This window comes from Sebastes fasciatus, chromosome 12 (genome assembly GCF_043250625.1).
Source record: "Sebastes fasciatus isolate fSebFas1 chromosome 12, fSebFas1.pri, whole genome shotgun sequence".
Taxonomy (NCBI): Eukaryota; Metazoa; Chordata; class Actinopteri; order Perciformes; family Sebastidae; genus Sebastes; species Sebastes fasciatus.
Window position 1 is genome coordinate 28140498 of NC_133806.1, and position 25596 is coordinate 28166093.

Here is a 25596-nt window from a genome sequence, read left to right on the forward strand (position 1 = left end):
ATAAAAAGGGCTTTTTGAAAAAGTTTGAAATAACACATTTTGAAATAAATCCACTCGATGAGCCAAATGAGCCAACAATTTACTTTTTAAATTGAATTTGTTTAAATTTGGTTTACTGAAAATAAAACAGGCTGAAATAATAATAAGTAATTCATAATTAAATATTTAATCGCGATTAATCGCATGATTGTCCATAGTTAATCACAATTAATCTCACATTTTTTATCTGTTCAAATTGTACCTTAATGGGAGATTTGCAAGTATTTAATACTCTTATCAACATGGGAGTTCGTCTCCCGAGCTTCATCGCCTTGCAGCAGCAGGTTCACCCTCCTCTGTCTGTTGCATGTCTCTCCCCATCCGCTCTTCAATTTTTAGGAGCTCCGTATACTCTGGCTCAAATAAATACGGGCGGCCATCGAATTCAAAGACCTCGTTCACATTGTGGAAATCATCTAAATATTCAGCCATGACACTGAAAATCTTTTAGATTAAGCTGCGTTTTCTGTACTGCAACACCACAAACTCTGCCCGACTGGCACTCGCGTTTCCACCATGGATGTATTCCACTTAGGGCTGTCAATCGATTCAAATATTTAATCGTGATTAATCTCATGATTGTCCGTAGTTAATCACAATTAATCGCACATATTTTTAAAACACTTATCAACATGGGAGTGGGCAAATGTGCTTGCTTTATGCAAATGTATGTATTATTGGAAAACAATTAACAACACAAAACAATGACAAATATTATCCAGAAACCCTCACAGGTACTGCATTTAGCATTAAAAAATATGCCCAAATCATAACATGGCAAACTGCAGCCCAACAGACAACAACAGCTGTCAGTGTGTCAGTGTGCTGACTTGACTATGACTTGCCCCAAACTACATGTGAGACTTGTTGGTACCCATAGAACCAATTTTCATTCACATATCTTTATTCATCATTTGGCGTCTCCTCACCATGAAGCAAACCAAATTTGATTTAAATATGAAATTACAAACCAAAAACTAATTAGAAAATGTTATCTTGAAATTCTCATTCAAAAGATCTAATCATACTGATTCTCACAAGAATAGAGGTACAAGCACACACACACACACACACCCATTCAGACAAGTGGCTAAAAAAAAAAATCCATGTCATCACACAAGTGGGTTGCCAGCAGCATCCTCAGTTGGCTGAGCATGTCATCAGGAGCGGCAGAGTGGTACGTGTACAGACTAGAAATGGAGTGCATCACACCAGGTGACAGGGCACAGTGGGTCAGTAATTAAGGCTTTGTGAGTATGTGAATGAGTGTGAGTGTGTGTGTGTGTGTTATAGCATTGGACAGGGTCATGGCTATAGATTCCATTAGTGAAGAGCCTGACGACAGACTCAAGTGTCGTCACTCTGAGGGTCAGTTGCTGTAGCAGCACCTTAAAAAATAGTCAGCGCGGTAATTGGCATGAAGTCTGAAGTTTTTTTTTAAACTTTCTCAACCAAATCTTCAGTTATGCAATTTCACCTGCCATTAAGGACAAAGGACTACTCATGCCAAAAACAAACTCACTCAAAGGTCTGTGAATGAATTAACTCCAATTTTAAAAGCCTGGTATATAAAATCTTTGATGCTCTTTCACTTAGTGTTGTTGGTAAAAAAAAAGACTAAAAGGAAAGTGGAGAAACAGGATGCACTCAGGACACAAACACGGGTAAAACCTCGTGAAAGAAGCGACTAATTAAATCTGTCTGAATAGCATCCGTAAATGGTGAGAACTCATCGTTTCTTATTCTGGACAAGCTTTGCATCCACATTTGGGTTTGCAGTTTGTTTGTGCTTTTTAGCCACATTACCTGTATGGTTCTTATGTCGCTCGATCGGTCCACCGCGCTCTTTGTGATCTAAAAACAGAAAATCTCAACAGCTATTAGATGGATTGCCATGAAAGTTTGTACAGACATTCATGGTCCAAAGGATGGATCCCTCTGACTATGGTGATCACTTGTCTTTTCCGCTAACGCCACCGTGAAGTTGACTTTTGTTTTCAGTGAAATGTCTCGACAACTATTCAATGGATTGCCATGAAATTTGGTTCAGACATACTTAAAAGTGTCCACTTGTGTTTCAGATCACTCATGTTGCATGTTAATACCAGGTCTGAACAGGGCCTGTGATGGTGAACATTTCACCTGCTAAACATCCACAGTCTTTATGAGCATGTTGACGTTAGCATTTAGCGCAAAGCCCCGCTGTGCCTAAGTAGAGCCTCACAAAGCCGATAGCATGGCTGTAGACTAAACATCCTAGATTTTACATAAGGATTACAGTAAGCATCTTGCCATGTTTAATACAGTATTATTATCTGGGTTAACTTCCACATCATGGCCTTAAGAGACTCTGTTTTCCCTTCTGTTACTCTGGATTCCAGCTTCCAGGATATCTTTGTTTTTATTGATATATGTGCAGCTTGTTAAATGTTTCCATCAACGTCTGTGTTATCTCCCCTTCCCACATTTAATATGCTGCTGCAGTTTTTTTTTTCTGTGCTCAGTGTGGTTGTGCAAACAAAAGTCTATGATGGAAGTAAACAAAGGAGAGTGTCAAACATAATTCCCCACAAAAATCATTCTTCCATTTATTCTTGTCACTCAAGTGATTGCGCCACTTGATTATGATTCTGTCCCAGACATCAGAGCCGTTTTCATCTATCATGTTTACCAAAGAGAGGTAGTTCTGTAGCATTAACTGCCTGGCTGGATATTTTACAGTCTTTAAGGGCACTTGAGCTTTTCCATCAGGCTCAGAGAGAAGATAATTCAACACTCTGATAACTTATCGCTTCTCAAATATCTTTGCTTACATTGTGGAATTTCTACTCAGTGGTAGCCTTGGTTGAACCTTGACTGCAGAAGGTTTTTTTTTAGTATCTGCTACGAAAGTCAGAGTTCTCCCTCTTGTTCTCTGTGAGATTGTAGTAGATACTGTAGATGACCTGCTCCCAAGGATGTGAGAAAGAAACTTTCAGCAGTCGTTGTCATTTCCTATATATGGTTTCCTACAGCGCTGTTGTATTCAAGGACCTTGCCGGGTGGTTTTGAGTACACAAATGACTCATTTCCTGAGACTTTTCAGAGTGAAGGCCATATCAAGGCTAATAGAGAAGTCGCACGAGTCTGAATACTTACTGGACGTAAATACATACAAGATAAAGTATGTTAGGGGAATTACTGCATATGCTGTATTTTCAAACATGTTCGGTTCTTATAATTGTATACTCGTTGTTGGATTAAAGGCTTAAAGCTCCCCTCCAGTTTTACTTCCGTTTTTTTGGTTAATGTTCTTTCTCAAAGAGAGAACGGGGGTGTGGTTAATAGTCAGATGTAAGTCATTACCATGGCAACCAGATTGCATCGTTTTTCAACCCAGTTTAGATGAATTTACTGTTCATCAGACTACAAATGAGACAGGAATTGGCACAACACAGCGACTTTCTCTCACTCGCTCTCTTCTTCACCGTCTCCTCCTGGCGAGGCGGCCGTCTGGCTGCTGCTGCACCAAGGAGCCTCACTGCCGCACGCCGGCCATAGCGCAACGGAGGACGGATAAACATGTTGCTGTGGTCTGCCGTTTGAAATGCAGATTCTAACTAGAAAGACAAACTGAAAGATAAACAGATTTATCTGTTTGCTGCTCAGACTCAAACGATCACAAGTGCACCTGCAGCTTGGAGGATGACGTCTGACCAGCAGCTTCTACTATAGTCATACGTCATATTCCCATTTTACCAACAACTTTCTTTTTTTTTGCCTTTGAGCACAAAATCAAGTTATTTGTCAAAAACTATTTTTTTTCCAACAGTGTGACTAATCAACTTAGTCAGGAAATGACTCAAATAAATATGAAATATCATAGAAATGCCAAAATACACTGGAGGGGGGCTTTAAGATAACCTAAATGCTAAAATATGAGCATATATATAATCACAAGAATAGCATGATTACTGTATTGAGAGCACAATCGCACTGAGACCAGGAGCAGGCACTTCCTGTTTGTGTTACCAAAAGGGCAGATATAAGGCAGATATAAAACAGACATTACGAACTCCTCCACTGTGGCTCTTGTCACGTTTTGCCTGACTGCCACTAGTTCTCCGCTCCCATCTGTCTGTCCATGTATCTGCTGCCTCTTGTGTCTCTGGAGAGATCATATCTGTGGAGGAGACCCAAAGTGGCCAATGTTAGTAAATACATAAGACATTATGAGATAAATTAAAAAAAACGTTATTACAAAATAAAATACAAGTTATGACATTGTGAAATAACCCAATATAGTTTCAATTTTAGGGCTGTCAAAGTGAACGCGATAATAACGCATTAACAGTAATTTGTTTTAACGCCACTAATTTATTTAACGCATTAACGGAACTTGTTTTTTTTTAGGTTGTAGGGGGCTCTGTTCAATAATAAATATATACATACATTTGCATAAAGCAAGCATATTTGCCCACAAATCTCCTATTTCGTCCTGTTTTATTTGCAGTAAACCAAATTTATTGGGTCATTCTTATATCATTGAGCAAATGTATTTTGAAATGTGGTATTTCAAACTTTTTCGAAAGCCTTTTTTTATTTCACCAACTGTTCTCTAATTCAGCCTGAAGCAACAGCCAATCACATCAGTGGCTCTGCCCTGTTTGTCTCCATTAACAAAGACGCTGTGATGAAAAGTGGTCATTGAGGAAAAATTGGGCTTTGTGAAATAAAAAAAACTGTGGGAATCTAACACATGTTGTTCATTGAGGTGTTTTATTACCTGAACATTAAAATCAACTGCAAACAGAGATCATAAAGCTTTATCCTGTTCATAAAGATCTACATGACAAACACGGATACGACAGTTCCAGGAAGAGAATTAAGAAATTGCTCCTCAAGATGGTTATGAACCTGAATGATGTTTGACTTAAATATCATTTGTCTGCACCACCTTTTCCTTCCAGCACAGCTAAACTGAGTTTAGTGTGTGTGTTGAGATTTTATAGACCAATTAAACCCATGTTGGGCATATGGCGTTGTGTGTGCTCAGAGTACACAGTGCTGTTTTCCATGGAAAGTTCCAATAGTTTGTAAAAAAAAAGGGAGTGATTTTAGTCCTGATAAACGTAAAGTCTGAAAAGGAGGGTTGCTTAAATTTTTTGATTCATACCTCGGTAAAGCCACTTGAGGACACAGCAGCAGCAGCAGCGGTTATTTAACTGATGCATACATGGGATTCCAACATAGTGGAACCAATTACTGAGCTCCCCTTTCACAGTAAAGGAGAATCGAATTGGCATATTATAACACTTTTCAAAGGACCGACTGGTAATGAGTTCTAACCACAGAAAAAATGAAATGAAATTCCCTCTTTCTTGATATTACAGTTGCACCGTTTGCTGCAGGGAATCATGAAAAGAGGCTCAGCACAGATTGATTTTTCCTGAAATATTGTAACCATAACAACATGATTCTCTTTCCATCCAAGAACCATCAGTCTGCCACCTCTATCAGCTATTACCAGTCATACACTGCAACTCTAAATGCACGTCAAACTGACCACATATGCATTGATCTTGGAGACTCACAAACTATGGCACTATTCATTTAAAGGTGCTCTATGCGAGAACATTAATATCGCAGCAAACAACTATTGTCTATGTAAAGATACAGAGGAGTAATGTCTACCTGAGTAGAGAATGAAGTCACTCTCCCTCTGTGTGTGTTGTAATCAGAGCTTCTCTATGCTTTGTTGTGCCTTTTAGTGCATGTTTATGCATGTGAGCGTGCACCACTGGCTAGCCGCCGCTCTGCGCTGCTCTCATACGGCGGTTACAGATGATAACGCCGTCCCGACAGACGGCGCCTTTGCGGAAGAGTAGCACCCATCTTCCGGTTACCACCTAGCTTAACACTGTTAGCTCTGTCAGCACTGTTGCCATTGTTAGCACCATTAGCTACGAAGGCCATCATCATGGTGAGAGCTATGGGAAGTCAAAAGACATGACATCACTCTGAAACATGTCTATAGATTAATATTAGTTTATCCCATTCAGCTAGTAATTCTGGTATTGAAGGTCTATACATTTAATACATGTGTGTAATGAACAGTTTTTCTTCTTTTTACCTCTGTCCTTCAGCTGTGACCCAAGGAATCAACAGAACACTATATTACACTTCAAATTGTCTGTTTAAATCCCACCCTAAACCTTCTCACCTCCCTCTCTCTCCCAGCTGTGAGCCGAGTGACCGACCGGACCTACAGACATGGGGAAGCAGAACAGCAAGCTCCGTCCTGAGGTGATGCAGGACCTCCTGGAGAGCACCGACTTCACCGAGCACGAGATCCAGGAGTGGTACAAGGGCTTCCTGAGGGACTGCCCCAGCGGGAACCTCTCCATGGAGGAGTTCAAGAAGATCTACGGTAACTTCTTCCCCTACGGAGACGCCTCGAAGTTCGCCGAGCACGTCTTTCGCACATTCGACGCCAATGGCGACGGGACAATAGACTTTCGGGAGTTTATCATCGCGCTAAGTGTGACGTCACGTGGCAAGCTGGAGCAGAAGTTGAAATGGGCGTTCAGCATGTACGACCTGGACGGAAATGGGTACATCAGTAAAGCTGAGATGCTGGAGATTGTTCAGGTGAGTGTGCACACAATATCGCATATTGAACAGACTATATAGTAGGGGTGGGAAAAAAATCCATTCACCTATGTATCATGATTTTTAAATAGATTTTTTAATGCCAGAATCGATAGATTTGTTTCATTTCAGTCTATGAGGAGGTATTTATTGCTGTTATTGTTGTAGTCTGAGTAACATGACGTCGTATCCGTCCCGTATCTGTCACCAAAACAAACAAGCTGAACGACAAAGCAGAAAACAGCGGAGGGTTCACATGGATACAACCTGCACCCTCATATGTTAAATTCAACGTAGTAAACACTACACATCCAGTAAAGTATGGAAACACTTTGGGTTTCACACATTGCAGGAAAAGCAGAGCTAGATATCATGGCTAAAGCTGCATGCTAACTCTGTCATGGACAAGAAACGTTATCGTATCGCGGTACCGTGCAGTCAAGCCGTGGTCAAATGGGCCGACGCTACAACTGCAGAGCACCTATATTCTGACATTTATGTTAAATGCATTCAAACGGCCCCGATGGAGCTGACCATGGATGTATAAAGAGAACGGAGCTGACGGGAGAGCTAGCGATGCACTTGGAGAAGTTAGAGGAAGTATACAGTACATGTGTGACTACGTCCGGTTTTCAAAATAAGGTGTTAACAAAGGGAACTGTATATACAAAATACATATATGGAAATAAGATTGATTGGATTAAATGCACCAGAAGTATAAAACATGACATGTCCCTTATAAATTAAAAAGAAAATACCACTAATTTGTGAGGGAAATGTCTTTATTCTTTGATTTTTGGGTTGCTGGAAAAAAAATTATAAATAAATGCCTAACAATGACTGATATATTTGACTTCAGGACATCATTGACTACATACATGCTGAAAATCAAATATTCTAACTCTATTCATTTAAATGTTTTCCAAAGTAAAAGTCCCTAGAAATGCATGATTCAACTTTTTCCCATGGTCTAGTGTTAAAAAAGTTAACAGAAATCGCAGTAAATCGTAATATCGAATCGCAATACTTATTGAATCGGCACCCAAGTGTCGTGATAGTATCGAATCAGGAGATAGGTGTATCGTCCCAGCCCTAGTATATAGCCATAGCCACAAAAGATCCCAGTGTCTACAGAAAATAGAAACTTACACTAACGGGGAGAACGTTTCTAACACATGGTAGTGTTGTCTGTGACTGTGAGGCAGTCAGTTATGAATTAATATCCATCAGGTGACGCATAGACCCATACACACTCACAAACTCACACACTCACACTAACTGTAAGATCAGCCAGGGCGGTGATTGTTAAACATTTGTACTGCCACTGTATCCATAACACACTCTTTATGAGACTAGGAAAAACAGTGCAGGCATTTTAAGAAGAAGACGACATACAGCTGTTCTCCACGGAGGGAGGAAGCTCTTACGGGCATTACAGCTGGATGTGCTTCCATCTAATACATGATTTCTGAGAGATAATGTGCCGTTCAGGACCTCATTTACTGCCAGCATCGACATGTCGGTGTACTTAAAAGATGCATTTAGATATTAAGATTAATTGAATGAAAGCAGTTTTGGAAACAGTCAGGGGCTTTCTTAAATGTGGCTTCTCGTCTTATCTGGAAAGGAAAAGGATGAATTTTCCATCTGCTCTGCTGCACCTTTTAGCTTCCACAAATGGACCTAAAGCTTAGTCTAATCCAGTCTGGTCTGTTAAAACATCTGCTGTACACTGTATATACATATTTTGTAAAGCCTACTTGGTTTTCTTTTATAGTTGCCAAAAACAGCCTAATGCTAGAAAGATGAGGAAGGACGTTTCTATTAAATCCCTGACAGTGTTGAAGCTGTTGTTATTCATTAAGGTAATGAAGGTAATTGTCGACTAAAATGCCCAGCGGGTTATGTGGGCTTTCAAACATTCTCACCAATGTCTTATTTTTTGGTAGGAAAAAAAGATTAAACTGACATTTTTTTTTTTTTTAAATGAGAGTTCTAGTTTAATTTGACAGTTTAATAGGATTGAATCCATTTTTTTTGTCTCTGTGTAACGTTCAACAGTTTAGGTTTACAGTATAAGAATTAGAAAGATTTTCTGGTTGTGCAGCAGAGCACAGCGCACCTCTTAAAACAGAAAACGACAAGGGGAGAGGGGGAGCATGGGCGGCATTTCCTGCACAAGAGCTTCTCATGTAAACAGACTATTACAGCTGCGCACATACAGTACACTTTACATCTCGGTGTGTGTGTGTGTGTGGTCACATTTCTTTTCTCGCCTCCCTTTTTTCGTACTTCCTCCACATTTGTGTAACAGCAGGTAGTTGGTCCCACTTCAGTTTCAGCTAGTTTCACCTCTCGTGTTGCAGATTTCTTAATTTTAGAGACAATATTTTTCTGTGATGTAAGCACAGTTCTCTCTCATTTTCTTTCTTCTTTTCTGGTCACCCTAAGCAGAAGGGGGCACTTAAGTTCATTTCAGAAGGCTACCTCCAGGTCTGAAAAGTGCCTTAAACTTACATTCTTTCTAACAGCCAGCAGGGGGCGACTCCTCTGGTTGCTAAAAGAAGTCTGATTGTATAGAAGTCTATGAGAAAATGAGCCTACTTCTCACTTGATTTATTACCTAAGTAAACGTTGTAAACATGAGTTTATGGTCTCAATCGCTAGTTTCAAGTCCTCTTCAATACAGCATGAGATGAAGCCTCAAGCAGCATTCCAATGTTATAGCAGCTTTAACGTTGTGTCAGATTTTCTGCACTTCCTTGTTGAGTATAATCTGTCTTTCCTATAATTGCGTCACTGAGCTTGGGTTTGTATTTTAATATTTATAATTTTCTCTAAGCATACTCTGAATCACTGATGTTATAGCTATAATTTAGTTAATCAAGCCAACTTCTCTGATTCATTTCATGGCAGACGCGGCCAATCCCTGCAAATATGAATCTATAATGCCTCACTATTTCCCACGTATCATAGCTTCAAGGTTAAATCAGCCTCCCTACCTCAAGACCGCAGTGATTCAGCCTTCAGCCTGTCACTAGACAACATCAACCCTCTGCCCACTTTCCATTAAAAGGTGCTTGCTGTTCCTAAAGACAAAAGAATAGAAAGCGGTGACTCAGACTGGCTGTGTGCAGGGCTCATCAGTTGAAGAGGAGTGTTGGAAAGTTGTGCCTTAATGAGTGTGATTGTCATTGTTTGGTAAATGTCTTTGTGTGTATGTGGCAGTTGTTAATTAGCTGCAGTTTAAAGGTTCAGAAATGTCGCAGCATTGTAGCTCTAACTCCAGTTTGATTGTGGCTTTTTGAAATGTAGAGGCAGGAGCTCTGTTGTGTTTGACTCATTAGATTCGACGGTGCCGTTCCTCATTGCTGAAAGAGCCCAGGGCCATCTCAGTTTCTCTTTCTGTCTGTCTCAGACGCACACAGAAGCATTTATACACAGTATTCATCTATCCTCATGTCTATCTACTCCCTCACTGCATTTGGCTGGCTGACTCTCCTGGTTCAAAGCCACCCACCTCTGCAGAGAGAAAGCAGGCTTAAGAGAAAAGTTTTCAGGTAGCGCTGACTAACTACTGAAGTTAAACTGATGCCTGAGCTCAGAGTCTTTGAGTAAAGTCTGCAGTTTAGTGTGATCACAGTATCTTCAGAGGGCAGATTGGCAGGTGGATCTCATAAAGCTAAATCCATCCATTTTCTGTTGCGTATCTAGGTACCAGAAGGCGTTGATTCCCTTATGTGTCGTGATTTTTTTTTTTTACGAATTTGAAATCAATTTTTTTTTAATGCCAGACTCAATAAGTTTGCTTAATTTGAGTCTATGAGGAAGTAAAAGGAAGTTACTGCTTTTATTGTTGTAGTCTGAGTGACGTCATATCCGTTCTGTATCCGTCAACCCAAACAAACCGCAGTTAGCCGAAACAAGAAATTAGAAAGCGGCATAGGGTCTGCGTGTATACGACCTGCACCCTCCCATTTTAAATCCAAAGTGATAAACACTACACATCCAGTAAAGTATGGAAACACTTTGGGTTTCACACATTGCAGGAAAAGCAGAGCTAGACATCATGTTTTGCATTCAAACGGCCCCGATGGAGCTGACCATGGATGTATAAAGAGAACGGAGCTGACGGGAGAGATAGAGACCGACTTGGAGAAGTTAGAGGAAGCATACAGTACATGTGTGACTACGTCCGGTTTTCAAAATAAGGTGTTAACAAAGGGAACTGTACTTACAATAAAACATATATGGAAATAAGATTGATTGGATTATATTTACCGGAAGTATAAAACATTATATGTCCCTTATAAATTAAAAAGAAAATACCACTAATTTGTGAGGGAAGTGTCTTTATTCTTTGATTTTTGGGTTGCTTGAAAAAAAATAAAAAATTACTGACCATGACTGATATATTTGACTTCAGGACATCTCTGACTACATACATGCTGAAAATCCCAAAAAAATTCCAAAGTAAATAAATCAATATTGCAATAAATCGTAATATCGAATCGCAAATTTTGTAGAATCACAATACGTAAAAATCGCAATACATATCAAATCGTCACCCGAGTATCGTGATAGTATCGAATCAGGAGATGGGTGTATCATCCCAGCCCTAGGTACCAGTAGCCCAGACGTACTAACCTCCTCACCCTAAAGCTACGTTCACACTACAAGCGACACCTCGGCTTTCCACGAGTCATTTTCAATGGAAGCCGGCATGACATGGTTGGTACCCATGGAGTCTGTTATGATGCCAGTATCTTCACTCTGCAACCTAAAACTCACAAGTTACTCTCATGCGTTAAAAAAAATGTGTGGCGTTAAAACAAATATGCGTTAACGTGATATTATACTATACTATATTACTTTGACAGCCCTAGTAATAATAAAGGGGTTCTTGCCATCTTGTAATGTGCACTTTTTGAATGCATCTGCTTATATAGACCCCCAATTGTACTATGAATGGAAGCATGTGTAAGTCTGCATCCGTATTAAAGAATGAACAAATCTTTACAGATGTCATATTTATTCTCTCTGTCAGGGATATTATCCACCACACCAGTATTATTGTGACCATCAATTGCAAATGCTTCACCCAAGACCGTGCCATTCCTCCCACAGTGGTCTCCATGTTTTCCGTTCACAAACCTCCATTTGGCGTAGCGACCGAGCGCCGCGGCTCTCTCCAGCTAGCTAATGGTCTCTCAAGCAGAGAGTGTGTAAATGCTGGTGATGCTCATAATTAGCCTTGCTGTGGGAGTAATTGAACGAGATGGATCGCAGCCAGCCCGGCTCATCTTCTCCAGATAATGACAAAATCTGAACTCCGTGAGACAGATAAAAGCGTCTCATCCACTCCACCAATAGTTGATATCTAACCTTTCATCTGAAACGCGGCGCTATCAGCCGAGCAGACGGGCACAGAGGGAAGTTCATTGTCTCGATTGGCAAAAAGGAGGGAGAGGGCATTCACACCGGTAATTTAGTGAGATTGAGCAGAATAGCAGGTTAGATGAATAGATCACTGCTTAGGCAGATAAAGTCGCCATGGGAAACGCATTCATCTTTTGTGCGAGGGTGAGGCGAGACACTGTGTGCATGTTGTGCATGTGTGCTTATTACTGCAAACGGTGCTCAGCTGGCTCTGTCGGCACAAATAAGTCTCAGCAACTCTCTATTATATATCTATGTTTCTTGACTTTGCAATACTTGCTTTTATTTTTATTTTCTCTTACCATGTTTATTGTTATGCATCAAAACACCAAGGCAAATTCCTTTTTTGTGAAAACCTACTTGGCAATAAACCTTATTGTGATTGTGACAGGTGGACGACCTCCCTCAATCTTTTGTCTGTCTTAAACTCTACTGCCTGACGCTCTCTGTATTATTTGATGTGGTTAAGGTGCAGAGAGAAGTGATACCATTTATGTAGGGATGCACCAATTGCATAATTACGGGCTGATACCGGTGTTTTGTTGTTGTTTATTATGTTGTTATTAGGGCTGTCAAAGTTATCGTGATAATAACGCGTTGACGCAAATTCTTTTTAACAGCACTCATTTTTTTAACACATTCACACAATCGATCTTTCGATCTCAGTTTTAAAGCTAGACTGAAGATACTGGTATCATGTGAAACTAGAAAAACTAAGGAATCCATTGGTACCAACCGTGTCATACTAGCTTGTCGCAAAGGAAGTTAAATAATGCTCCAAACTTGCGCTAAATTTTGGCGAGGAAAAACTGGCATGGCCATTTTCAAAGGGGTTTACGCAAAAATGTTGGCAAAGAAAAGCCATTTTCAAAGGTGTCCCTTGATCTCTGACCTCAAGATATATGAATGAAAATGGGTTATATGGGTACCCACGAGTCTCCCCTTTACAGACATGTCCACTCACATGCAGTTTGGGGCAAGTCATAGTCAAGTCAGCACACTGACACACTGACAGCTGTTGTTGCCTGTTGATTTCCAATAATACATACATTTGCATAAAGCAGCATATTTGCCCACTCCCATGATGATAAGAGTATTAAATACCTTACAAATCTCCCTTTACGGTACATTTTGAACAGATACAAATGTGCGATTTGTGATTAATTGTGATTAATCGCTATTTGAATCAATTGACAGCCCTGGTAAAAAATACACGTGCAAGTCAGATAAAGGATGTCTGGGCAGTTTTCATTGTTAAATATATATGTGAAAGAAATAAAGATAATCTGTGGTAGGAGCAGGTGAGAGGGGAGATGGAGACAGACAATCAGCCAGGGAGGATACATCAGCTGGCAGGGTGTCATGTGTGAAGAAAGACGCATCCAATTAAGACAAAGGTTGTGGTCTGGGGATACAGGGGAAGAAAGGATCAATCCTGCATAACACTGGCTGTACTAATAGTGCAGGAGAGCTACTCTGCCTGTTATTTTAACCGCCTCAGATATGCTATCTAAAAGACTGGCTGTGTTAAAGGACAAGGCTAGTGTTATTCTTTTTTTTCTATTTTATTTTTTGGGGGCTTTTTTGCCTTTATTTGATAGTGATAGTTTTGATAAGGTCGGATTCAAACCCAGGCCGCTAGAGTAAGCCTGGTGTTATTCTATAGTTTTTCTAACTGTCAACAAATCCCATGAGAAGTCTGTTTCTCAATACTTTCTGACTTCCCTATCCTGTCTGTGGCACTCAGACCCAATCCCATTGGTTCCTACTAAAGACACAAAAAGAGTCAAATATAGAGTTGAAGTCTTGTAAATTTTAGCAAAGGTTACTCAATCAGGAGGAAGTAGAGCATTTGTTGGGGACTGTTTCACTATGACCCCTTGAGAATGTTTTTTTTTTTATATAATTGTATTCACTAGGGCTGTCAATCAATTAGAATATTTAATTGTGCATGATTGTCCATAGTTAATCGCGATTAATCGCACATTTTTTTATCTGTTCAAAATGTACCTGTCATAGACCGGCTCCTAGGCCATGACAAATACGGGAAAGGACGCAGTGATTGATTGTAAATTAAAGATATTTATTACAAATAAATTAAGAATATACAGAAATAACTACAAATGTGGAGTGTGTCAGTCAGTAACATCAGTAATGTAGATGTGGATGTGTGATGTGTTGTAAGTGGAAACTAAAGAAAAGTCAAACAAAGGCAGCCCGGCAGGTTCTGACAGGTATGAGTCCAGGTGAAGGAAAAAAAGAGAGGCCTGAGCAGCACTTGATTGGGGCTTTTATACTCCGGACGCGCCAGCATCAGGTGCTCTGCATCAGTCATCAGGTGCTCTGCATCAGGCATCCTCTCCCGTGATACCTTCAAGGACACAGGGAAAGAATCAATGGCCAAATCCACACTGGCATCTCAGTAGTGAGGCAGGGGCCGTCACACCCCCCCCCTTAAAGTCAGTGTCCCAAGGGAACACCGGCATACTTTAAACCCATCCTACCAGAACAAATACCACTACTCAAAAGGACTAACTAACAAACAAAAGGCAAACAAAAACAAATAACAGAAATAATATACGACCTTAGCACTGAATATTCTTCCCGCAGCTTTCTACCCCATCATCAGCAACCCCGGTACCTGAGAAGCAATTTAAGAAGGTGGCACAGAAAGAACAGGTGTATGAAATAGTACGACAGGACAATACATTATTCTAGCCAGTCACACTAGTGACTAATCAATACAGAGGGGCGCGTGATAGCGCATCAGCAATAATGTTGTCTGTTCCTTTAATATGTCTAATATCAAGGTTGTAGGCCTGAAGAAATAAGGACCACCTTGTCAGCCTCTGGTTTGGGCATCTAAGAGAATGCAGAAACGTCAGAGGATTGTGGTCTGTATAAACCAAAGTTGGCCCTCCCGCTCCTACATACACGTTGAAATGCTGTAATGCCCAAATGAGAGACAAAGCCTCCTTCTCAATAACAGAATAATTTCCCTGGTAGCTGTTAAACTTCTTTGAGAAGAAACTAACTGGCCTCACCACCCCCTGGGGGTCTCCCTGGAGCAAGACGGCACCTGCTCCCACCTGGCTGGCATCTACTTGGAGCATGAACGCTCGATCAAAACAAGGAGCAGCCAGAACAGGAGAAGAGCATAACATCATTTTTATGTTATCAAAAGCAGTCTGACATCCAGACGACCAATCAAATTTCGCCTTGGTTTTAAGCAGTTCAGTGAGGGGAAATGCAATGGTGGAGAAGTCTTTACAAAAACTCCTGTAGTAACCCACTAAACCCAAAAACCTTTGGAGTTCCTTCTTTGTTGTGGGTTTTGGATATCCAGCTATTGCCATAACCTTGGCCTGGACTGGCGCTACACTACCATTTCCCACCACACGACCGAGGTATGTCACTGTAGCTCTTGCAAAGTCAGATTTGGCCAAATTAATGGTGAGCTGTGCTTCGGCCAAACGGTCAAACAACGCACGGATGCGCTGAAGATGTGAGTGCCAGGTATCACTGTATATGACCAAATCATCAAGATACACAGCACAGCCTTTTAACCCAGACACGACACGGTTCATCAAACGCTGAAATGTTGCAGGGGCATTCTTCAACCCAAATGGCATCACCTTGTAGGAATACAGGCCAGACGGTGTGATAAATGAAGATATTTCTTGCGCCCGCTTGGACAAAGGTACTTGCCAATAACCTTTAAGCAAATCGAATTTGCTAACAAACTTGGCGGATCCCACCTGATCAATGCAATCATCCATACGTGGCAGAGGAAATGAGTCAGATTTTGTCACAAAATTCACTTTCCTCATATCTGTACAGAATCTAGGTGTTCCATCCTGTTTGGGCACCAAAATACACGGTGAAGCCCAACTAGATGACGATGGTACAGCAATATTATTCTGAAGCATGTACTCAACCTCAGCATCCAAATAACCACGCTTAGATGGTGCCATGCGGTAAAAGTGTTGCTTTATCGGCTTTGCATCTCCAACATCAATATCATGTTCCGCCCAATCAGTTTGTGAAGGAATGTCGCCAAACAAACACGGATACTTGCGTACCAACTCTGACAACTGCTCCCGCTTCGACTCCGACAAATGAGCCAGCAACTTGTCCAAATTACAAAGTGATTCTGAGTTTTTCAACCTTCCATACAGCAGACTATCGTCAGGTTCTGGCACTCCATCTCCCTCATGCACCGAACCCTCCGAAGTCACAGTAAGAGCTGGATGAACACCATCTTTCACCTCCTGATCTAGGTCTGTGTCAATTTCACGCCTATAGTATGGTTTCAGGAGATTCACATGGCAAAGACGTTTGGTTTTCTTCCGCTCTGGTGTTGCTATGATATAATTCAAGTCAGACCTTTTCTCTGTGACGGTGTATGGACCTGTGTACTTAGCCTGAAATGGTGAACCAATAATAGGCATAAGTGACAAAACCTGGTCTCCTGGACTGAACTCATGTCGCTCTGTACGACGGTCATACAGCTTCTTCATCTTACCTTGAGACACACACAACTTTTCCTGTGCCATACTACCAGCAACAAACAAACGATGTCTAAATCCATTGACATAGTCAACTAGGCTCCTTGGCGGCTCAGTGTCAACACAGCCATCTTTCAACACTGACAAGGGCCCACGCACAGAATGTCCAAAGACCAACTCATTAGGGCTGAAGCCTGTACTTTCCTGTACAGCCTCCCTTGCAGCCAACATCAGCCATGGAAGCCCCTCCTCCCAGTCTCTATCTAGCTCCGTACAATATGCACGTAGAAGAGACTTAAGAGTCTGGTGGAACCTTTCCAAGGCCCCCTGGCTTTGCGCATGATAGGCCGATGATTGGTTCTGTTTAATGCGCAACATCTTCAACACTTGCCCAAATAAATGAGACGAAAAATTTGACCCTTGGTCACTCTGGATCACCTTAGGGATACCAAATATAGATATGAACTGTGATAAGGCCTTAACCACAGCCTTGGTCGTAATCGACCTCAAAGGATAGGCAGCTGGATACCTGGTGGTCTGACACATTACCGTGAGCAGATATTTACAACCGGACTTGGAACACGGCAACGGACCCACACAGTCCACAATGAGATGTGTAAAGGGTTCACTCAAAGCTGGGATAGGCTGCAGTGGTGCAGGCTTGATCCTCTGATTAGGTTTTCCAGTTAACTGGCACACATGGCAGGTTTTAATGTATGCGGCCACATCCCTTTTGACCCGTGGCCAAAAGTAATGTTTCAAGATGTTCAAGTATGTTTTCCGGACACCAAAATGTCCACACTCGTCATGTGCCACTTTCAAAACAAGGGAACGAAACTTAGTTGGCACCACCATCTGGAAAACATCATTTTTCACACCATCCTCATCAACAGGAACCCATTTTCTGAACAACAACTCATTACTTAAGAAGTATCCATTTGCAGCACTATTTATCTCAGAGCCAGGCAAAACACGTTCAAATATGTCTTTCAAAGAAGAATCGCTACGTTGCTCCTTTAACACCTCACAGTGTGACAGCGACACCGGAAGCTCAGACAGAGATGGGACCTCCAAAAGTACATCATCACTGTTGATGTCAGATGACATGTCAGGGTCTACTTTGCTCATAGCACGTGTAATCACACAGGATGAAAAGACTTCTGGTAACACCCTGGAGCTCTCGTCAGACACAGACTCAGTTGGACAAGATGTAACCACAGGTGCGGGATGAGAATCGGTCCAAACTCGGCTACCAGCCAAGCCGTTGCCCAAAATAAAATGGACACCATCAATAGGCAACGCTGGACGCACACCAACAGCTACCTCGCCATTAACCAGCTCACAGCTGAGAACCATCCTGTGCAAAGGAACAGGGAGAATTTTCAATCCCATCCCACGACTGAGAACACTGTCACCAGTATCAGACTCCTCAGACAGAGGTAAAACAGAGTCAACAATGTATGAATCATAGGCACCTGTATCCCTCAAAATCTTTATTGGGACTTTCACATCACTGTCTACCAGTGACACGAACCCATCTCGTATGAAGGGAACATAGGCTGCCAAAACATCCACTTCACAAGAGTGAGAAGTTAGCAACTCAGCAGCACAGCAGTTTTTAACAGGAGCAGCAAATGCAGCAGGTTTAACATAAGCTCTCATTCCCTTAGCTTTAACTTTTAGCAAAGGACAATCTGCCTTCCAATGTCCTTTCTCACGACAATAGTTACAGCCATCACTGCTGTTCAAGTTACCACCTGCTTTAAAGTCAGGTTTCGAAAAACCCACTCTCCTTGAACGCATCTCATATGAAACAGCATCAGAACCGATTCCTCTCCAACCAACACCATCACGTGCCACAGAGCGTTCTTTGAAACTGCTCTTATGGAGCAACACATACTCATCAGCTGACACAGCAGCCTCAGCCGCAGTAGTGTTTCTCCGTTCTGTGATGTATGTCGCAATTCGATCCGGAAGACAATTTTTAAACTGCTCCAAAATCATTAAGTCACACAGATCCTCAAAAGAGGTGACGTCAAGGGCGCTTAACCACCGCTTAAAGTGTGTTGACAGGTCTCTTGCCAACTCCACGTATGTTTGGCCACTTTTTCTCTCCCATGATCTAAAACGCTGGCGATAAGCCTCTGGCACAAGCTCATACACCTTAAGAACAGCAGATTTTATTTTATCATAGCTAGAGCTATCCTTAAGGCTCAATGATGAATAAGCCTCCTGCGCTTTCCCTGAGAGGACACACTGAAGCATAAGTGCACAGTCAGCCTCAGGCCAATTTCTAGCCTTAGCTACACGCTCGAACAGCAAGAAAAAGGTGTCTGGATCTTTCTCATTAAACCTCGGTAACAAGCGCAAGTTATTCACATCAAAACGATTCACAGAAGACCTGGGCACTTGTCCGCCCTCATTCTCACCAGACAACACGCCATCTTTGATCATAGACAAACGATATCCCTCCATATTTAATCTTTCCGTCTCTGATTGCTGACGGATTCGCTCTACTTCAATTTGCAATTCATGTTTCATTTTGTCATGTTCAAACTGCAACATCAAAATCTCCTTCTGTTGCTCAAAAGTTAGTCCTTGAGTCTGAAAGGACATAGCAGAAGGAATTGGAGAAGACTTCTCTTCATCTCCGGACATAATTCCTATTTCGATTAATTTTGATTTTATAGGCCCTTTAATATTTTCTTTCATACGCTTGTCTCCTACAACAACCACTGAATAATGCTCGGCAATCAAGAGCAACTGCTCTTTTGTGCAGGTATCCAGGGACTCCAGAGACGGAGCAGCAATGAACGCCTCAATCACAGACATTTACAAAGTCAAAAAGCCAACTGACAACTGAGCAAATCCACCGTTACGCACACAACCGCACCAGGCAGACACCACAATGTCTACTCTTGCGCTCAAAGAGGAATACTCAACACGGTTTAGAGTTTCCCCGCTATCTAAAGAAAAACCCAGCTAACTAAGCTCATCCCTAGTCTTCATGCAGCTACTTGCGGTGGGTATTTATGCACTGAAGACCGCTGGCCCAGCAGAGCGACTAGCAAGCTAGCAACCCCCTGAAACCACGGATATGCTCCCGTGAAGCATGAAAGCTTCAACCACTTTTGCCACAGCACTACAAATAAATCAGCTCAACGAACCCAAAGGGAACGTCGCTACAGCCTACAAGGGAAAACTCTGCACCACTTTGCAACAATTACGCACAGAGCAACACGCAAGTGTCATCTGGGCCAGCTGATCTAAGCGCAAACAAAGACGGTGAAACAAACTCCTCTCTCCACAAAATCCAGGTAAGAAACAACTACAAATCCAAAGTCCTATAAAAGTCATTAAATTTACCCTGCAAAGCATCCCAAATACGTTGTCCTTTCCCTCAAACCAACATTCGCGCACACAAGGTACTAGGTAACAAAGGAACAAGCCGCGCGCCGCGGGCGCTCCAAACAAACTTTACGCACGCCAAATTCTCTGAAACACCCGAACAGGCGAAGATCAAACTTCTGCTGCAGACAGTTTTTACCGTTTTAACTGACCCAAATGGTCCAAACAAGTCACAAAGAGCGCAACTAATTACCAAAGTGCCCAAAAGCACAAAAACACTCATTACCAGATCTTATCAAAAAGTCGCGGCACAAACGGGAAAAAAGCTGGACGAGCCCCCAATTTGTCATAGACCGGCTCCTAGGCCATGACAAATACGGGAAAGGACGCAGTGATTGATTGTAAATTAAAGATATTTATTACAAATAAATTAAGAATATACAGAAATAACTACAAATGTGGAGTGTGTCAGTCAGTAACATCAGTAATGTAGATGTGGATGTGTGATGTGTTGTAAGTGGAAACTAAAGAAAAGTCAAACAAAGGCAGCCCGGCAGGTTCTGACAGGTATGAGTCCAGGTGAAGGAAAAAAAGAGAGGCCTGAGCAGCACTTGATTGGGGCTTTTATACTCCGGACGCGCCAGCATCAGGTGCTCTGCATCAGTCATCAGGTGCTCTGCATCAGGCATCCTCTCCCGTGATACCTTCAAGGACACAGGGAAAGAATCAATGGCCAAATCCACACTGGCATCTCAGTAGTGAGGCAGAGGCCGTCACAGTACCTTAAAGGGAGATTTGTCAAGTATTTAATATATCATATCATATCAACATGGGAGTGGGCAAATATGCTGCTTTATACAAATATATGTATATATTTATTATTGGAAAAAATTTAACAACACAAAACAATGACAAATATTGTCCAGAAACCCTCACAGGTACTGCATTTAGCATAAAAAATATGCTCAAATCATAACATGGCAAACTGCAGCCCAACAGGCAACAACAGCTGTCAGTGTGTCAGTGTGCTGACTTGACTATGACTTGCCCCAAACGGCATGTGATTATCATAAAGTGGGCATGTCTGTAAAGGGGAGACTCGTGGGTACCCATAGAAACCCATTTTCATTCACATATCTTGAGGTCAGAGGTCAAGGGACCCCTTTAAAAATGGCCATGCCAGTTGTTCCTTAACAAAATTTAGCGCAAGTTTGGAGCATTATTTAGCCTCCTTTGCAAGAAGCTAGTATGACATGGTTGGTACCAATGGATTCCTTAGGTTTTTATAGTTTCATGTGATGCCAGTATCTTCACTCTATCTTTAAAACTGAGCTATAACCTCCGAAAGGTCGATAGTGTTAAAGAAATTTGTGGCTTTAACTTTGACAGTGCTAGTTTTAATAGTTTTATGACAAAAATGGAGCTCTATGGCCCAGAGGGAGGAATAAGAAGAATTCCTGTCTCTCTCTGGCTCTGACTGTTTCCACAGCTCTGTGTGTAGTGGGGAATATTGAGAGGGCTATAAGCTCCAGATCGTTTCACTTCTTATTGGTTGCTTGTAATTTTGGGATTTAGAAATTTAATCTTATTCCACTGCGTTGCTCTGGATTAGACCAGCAGCTAAATCCCCAACATGCAATATTGGCTAAATGTACTAAACACTCGCAGCTGTTTGAAGGATTGTGATTAATAACAGACCCGGCTCCAAACTGAAATGAAGACTGATATTAAGCGTGGCTGCTGCTGCTTGTTCCTCGGTTCCACGCTGACCCAGGAGCTGAGCAGCCCTGCTGCTGTGTAATAGGAGGCATAACCAGCACCTATTTAAAGCTCCCGCTGCACTGTAATCACAATCAGCCCTCCTCTGTTCACATGTCAGCTCCCATTCCCCTCAAATCCGCCTCCTTATTAGAGACTGAGAGAGTGGGCTGTGATTTCACTGTTTACTGCCAAACAGCCTGCAATGCAACAGGGAGCAGAGGAGACACAACACTGATAAATAGTCTGTGAGGGATTGTGCGTGTGTTTGTCTCCACCCGTCCCTACCTAAACCATGAAGATGTAATCACGCAACAGTGAAGCAGTCTCTGTTGTCTCTGGATCAGGGATGGACCATCTGATACGACGGGCCGGTATCAGTGCAGAATCTGACCTTATCAGGCTGATCCATAATAAATACAGCTTCTTTAGCCATATAAAATTTAGTGCTTCAACTCTCAGTTACATTCATTAAGTCATGATGATCCCTGACCTCATGTTTCCTCACATAAAAATGATCCCAATGAGACCCACACAGTGAGAGATACAGGGGACACACCAACCCGTCATCAGAGAACTAGCGGCGATGAAGGCAGAACACACCGCAACAACAGCCAACTACCACGTACGTTCTGCGCCTGCGTGAAATGAAATAACTCTCCACACCAGCCGGTGGCGGTAGTCTGTATTTATCATTCAAAACAGGAAACCGGAAGACCGATGACTGCGGATATACAAGCCGTTGTTATGATACGTTTATGAAATAAAGCAGCGTTTGCCGACCATTTTCACACCACTCTCACTCACCGCTTAGCTTCATTCTAGACGGCCATGTCGTTGTGAAAATATCCGTGTATTTGAATGATCAGATGAGATGGAGATGAAAAATGAGAAGAGCCTTCTGTGTGACTTTACTCGTTGGCTTGCTTTCCTCACTTCCGTTTCTCTTCTCGCGCACTGATTCGTTTAAGCTGACCAGCCAATCAGAGTGATTTCTCTCACTGACGGGCGCCGCTGCCGAATCAACATGCTGAATCGGCCGAAAAAACTCCGACACGGCCAGACTAGAGCCGACGGTGCGGGATACACCAAAAAAACTAGACCAACAGACGCTCACCGAACGGCCCAAAACTGTCCGACCATCAGCTTGGTGTGTCAGGGCCTTTAGCTGTTAGAAACGGAGAAAGCTTTCTACAGAGGTAGACAGGAAGTTTTTAAAGGATGGGTTTATAGTTAACATACATTAAGTTCAAGATCCAACATTCAAAAATAAAAGATGAATGGTCGCAAAATCACATCTGATACAGTCAGAAAGTCATGGACGTCCACAGAGCTGTGATCTGATTATAATAATCTGATAACATGACCTCCATTGTGTCCCTTTTGTAGGCGATCTATAAGATGGTGTCCTCTGTGATGAAGATGCCTGAGGACGAGTCGACACCTGAGAAGAGGACGGAGAAGATCTTCAGGCAGATGGACACCAACAGAGACGGTAGGTTAACTTTGAAGTGGGGGTAGTTGATGAGAAAACTGACTTTAAAACACCGTGTTGGTCATTTTGAGTCAAGAAAATTGCTCTGTGTGATAGTGTTGAATCAGGAGATAAGTGGATCGTCCCAGCCCTAATATTTGAAGATATTTATGATTCTAACTTGTCATCTGACTTGACATACAAAGCCTTTTAAATCCCCTTTTGCTTCTCTACCAAGGCGCCAAAATGATAACAAACAAACCTGATGGAATTGATTTGATGAATGGTTGATTGATTTGTTTCAGTGAAATGGGACACAACAGGCATTTTTAAATTGCAAATGTATTGAACGGCTTGTCATTGCCACCTGGTTAGCTGGCCGGCAGCTGTTGTCATTGTACAAACCGGCCTGGTTCTCCGTCACAGAGGCACTTGTAGAGCCCTCCAGCCTGAAGCAGCAGTCCATTGACAACAGAACTCACAGCCGACCTGCAATTTCAGTCCCACACACACAACACACTTCAGTTGTACTGTAAGAGAACGCAAACATCCTGAGCGCAGGAGACAAGATAGAAACAAGATGGGAGGAGCAGAGAGATGGACAATGAGGAATTAGTGAGTAGTGTGGGTAGTAGGAGGAGGAGAAGACGTAGCAAAAGAGGAGTGGGTTGGAAGAGAGATGAGGATGAGGAGGTGGAGGGAAGAGGAACTGGGAGAAAAGTGACAGCAGAACAAACAAATTTGAACAAATGTTCCATCTTTCTTTTGCTTCTTCTAATGACAGTAGTGAGCAAGTTGTAGAGAGAGGCATCTTGTGTTCATCTGTCTGTGAGGAGGGTGAGAGAACAACACCGCCACCTGTTGGTGAGCAATGGAGCATCAGTAGGATGCACCGATTCAGGTTGTGAGAACAGTCACAAAGAATCATAAGATTCATTTTGAAATGCATGTTCTGTTATCATCTCACCAAAACCCTCTGAGACCCACATTAGACCAGTTTTTGTCCTTAGGGGAGATAGCAGGTCAACAGTAGATGTCACATAGAAGTGGTGTACATCTTCTGAAAGCTGGGAACCTGAAGAATAATTGAGATGCAGCTCAACACTGTGTCAAGATGTTCTAGTTATAAATCAGAAATAAATATGAATTAATTAATTAATTAATCAATTAGAATAAATTGTAAAGTATGATGGTCATCCCCATGCTCTATTATGTCTCATAAGTTGTTGCAGCAATTTTGGGTTGATATCATTTGTAACACAGATTTGGTGCTAAATTTAACCCTTCTTTACCACTCGAGAATTGATAAAAATTGATCAATAATCCCTCCAAAATACCACATTAAGACACCAAGACCTTGAGGAACACAATAGAAAAAGCCGTGTTGTGATTCGGAATCAAAAACTTTTGACATTTGGAGAGTTTTGCAAGAATTGTATTTGTCGGCGATTGGATGGCGAGCACTTCTGTTGTGTAAACTGCTCAGAAACCCCTTAATGTCAATCTAGCTAGGAAAGCCATCCATCCTATGAATGCTCTAGGTCTCTAGTTTGTGGCTGTAAAGTTTCATGAGGCTGTGATTATCCTAGAGGTCACCACGGGTCATTTTATACAGTGAGGTCAAATTTAAAAAATGGTCTCACTAAAATGAAATGGTCTACTATGGGGACATCATCACACATGAATACAGTTGGACTCATTGGATCCACAAGAGTCTCAGCTTTACAGTGATACACAATTTATGTAATTCAAGACTGTTTATGGACCCCAGTATGCAGAAATATTTAAACACAACATTTTAGAATAGGCGAAAATAACACATTTATACTGCATGAAAAAGACTGCATGTAATTATCATAAAGTGGGCATGTCTGTAAAGAAGAGACTCGTGGGTACCCATAGAACCCATTTTCATTCACATATCTTGAGGTCAGAGGTCAAGGGACCCCTTTGAGAATGGGGTCAGTTTTTCCTCACCAAAAATATAGCCCAACTTTGGAGCGTTATTTAGCCTCCTTCCCGACATGCTAGCTACAGCCTCTGAAAGACAATAAAGTCGGTCGGGATACCTGTTCGGGTATAAAGTTATTGAAGGTTTTCTACGCCCTGGTTCACCAATGAATTGCACCAACATGGACAGGGACTCGTCACAGCATGAGGTAGCCTATAAAGCAGAGAATAAAAGTCACATTTTACAGCGGAATGGGTAAACCAGGTAAATTAGAGAGGAGATCCAACAGAAGCACATTTAGTGAAGAGCTAAATCACACCATAATTCTGTCTGTGCCAGTAATTACTGTCATTTTCTGTTTTCTGAACAAATTGTGTCTCCCAGTAATGTGTTGGAAGGCAGCGTTCCTGCGTGTTGTTAAAATGGGAGGTCATTAATGTTGTGCTGAT

At 41.8% G+C, this 25596-nt stretch overlaps 1 protein-coding gene across 5 annotated transcripts in view; it reads left to right on the plus strand.

Moving 5' to 3' along the window:
• Positions 1–25596, plus strand: part of ncalda (neurocalcin delta a) — an 83207-nt gene that overhangs the window by 49771 nt on the left and 7840 nt on the right. For all 5 annotated transcript variants that reach the window (XM_074654544.1, XM_074654546.1, XM_074654545.1 and 2 more), the window contains 2 exons: positions 6259–6669; positions 23112–23217. In XM_074654544.1, coding sequence (XP_074510645.1) covers positions 6292–6669; positions 23112–23217 — 484 coding nt within the window. In that variant the 5' untranslated portion in view covers positions 6259–6291. The remainder of the gene's footprint in view (positions 1–6258; positions 6670–23111; positions 23218–25596) is intronic.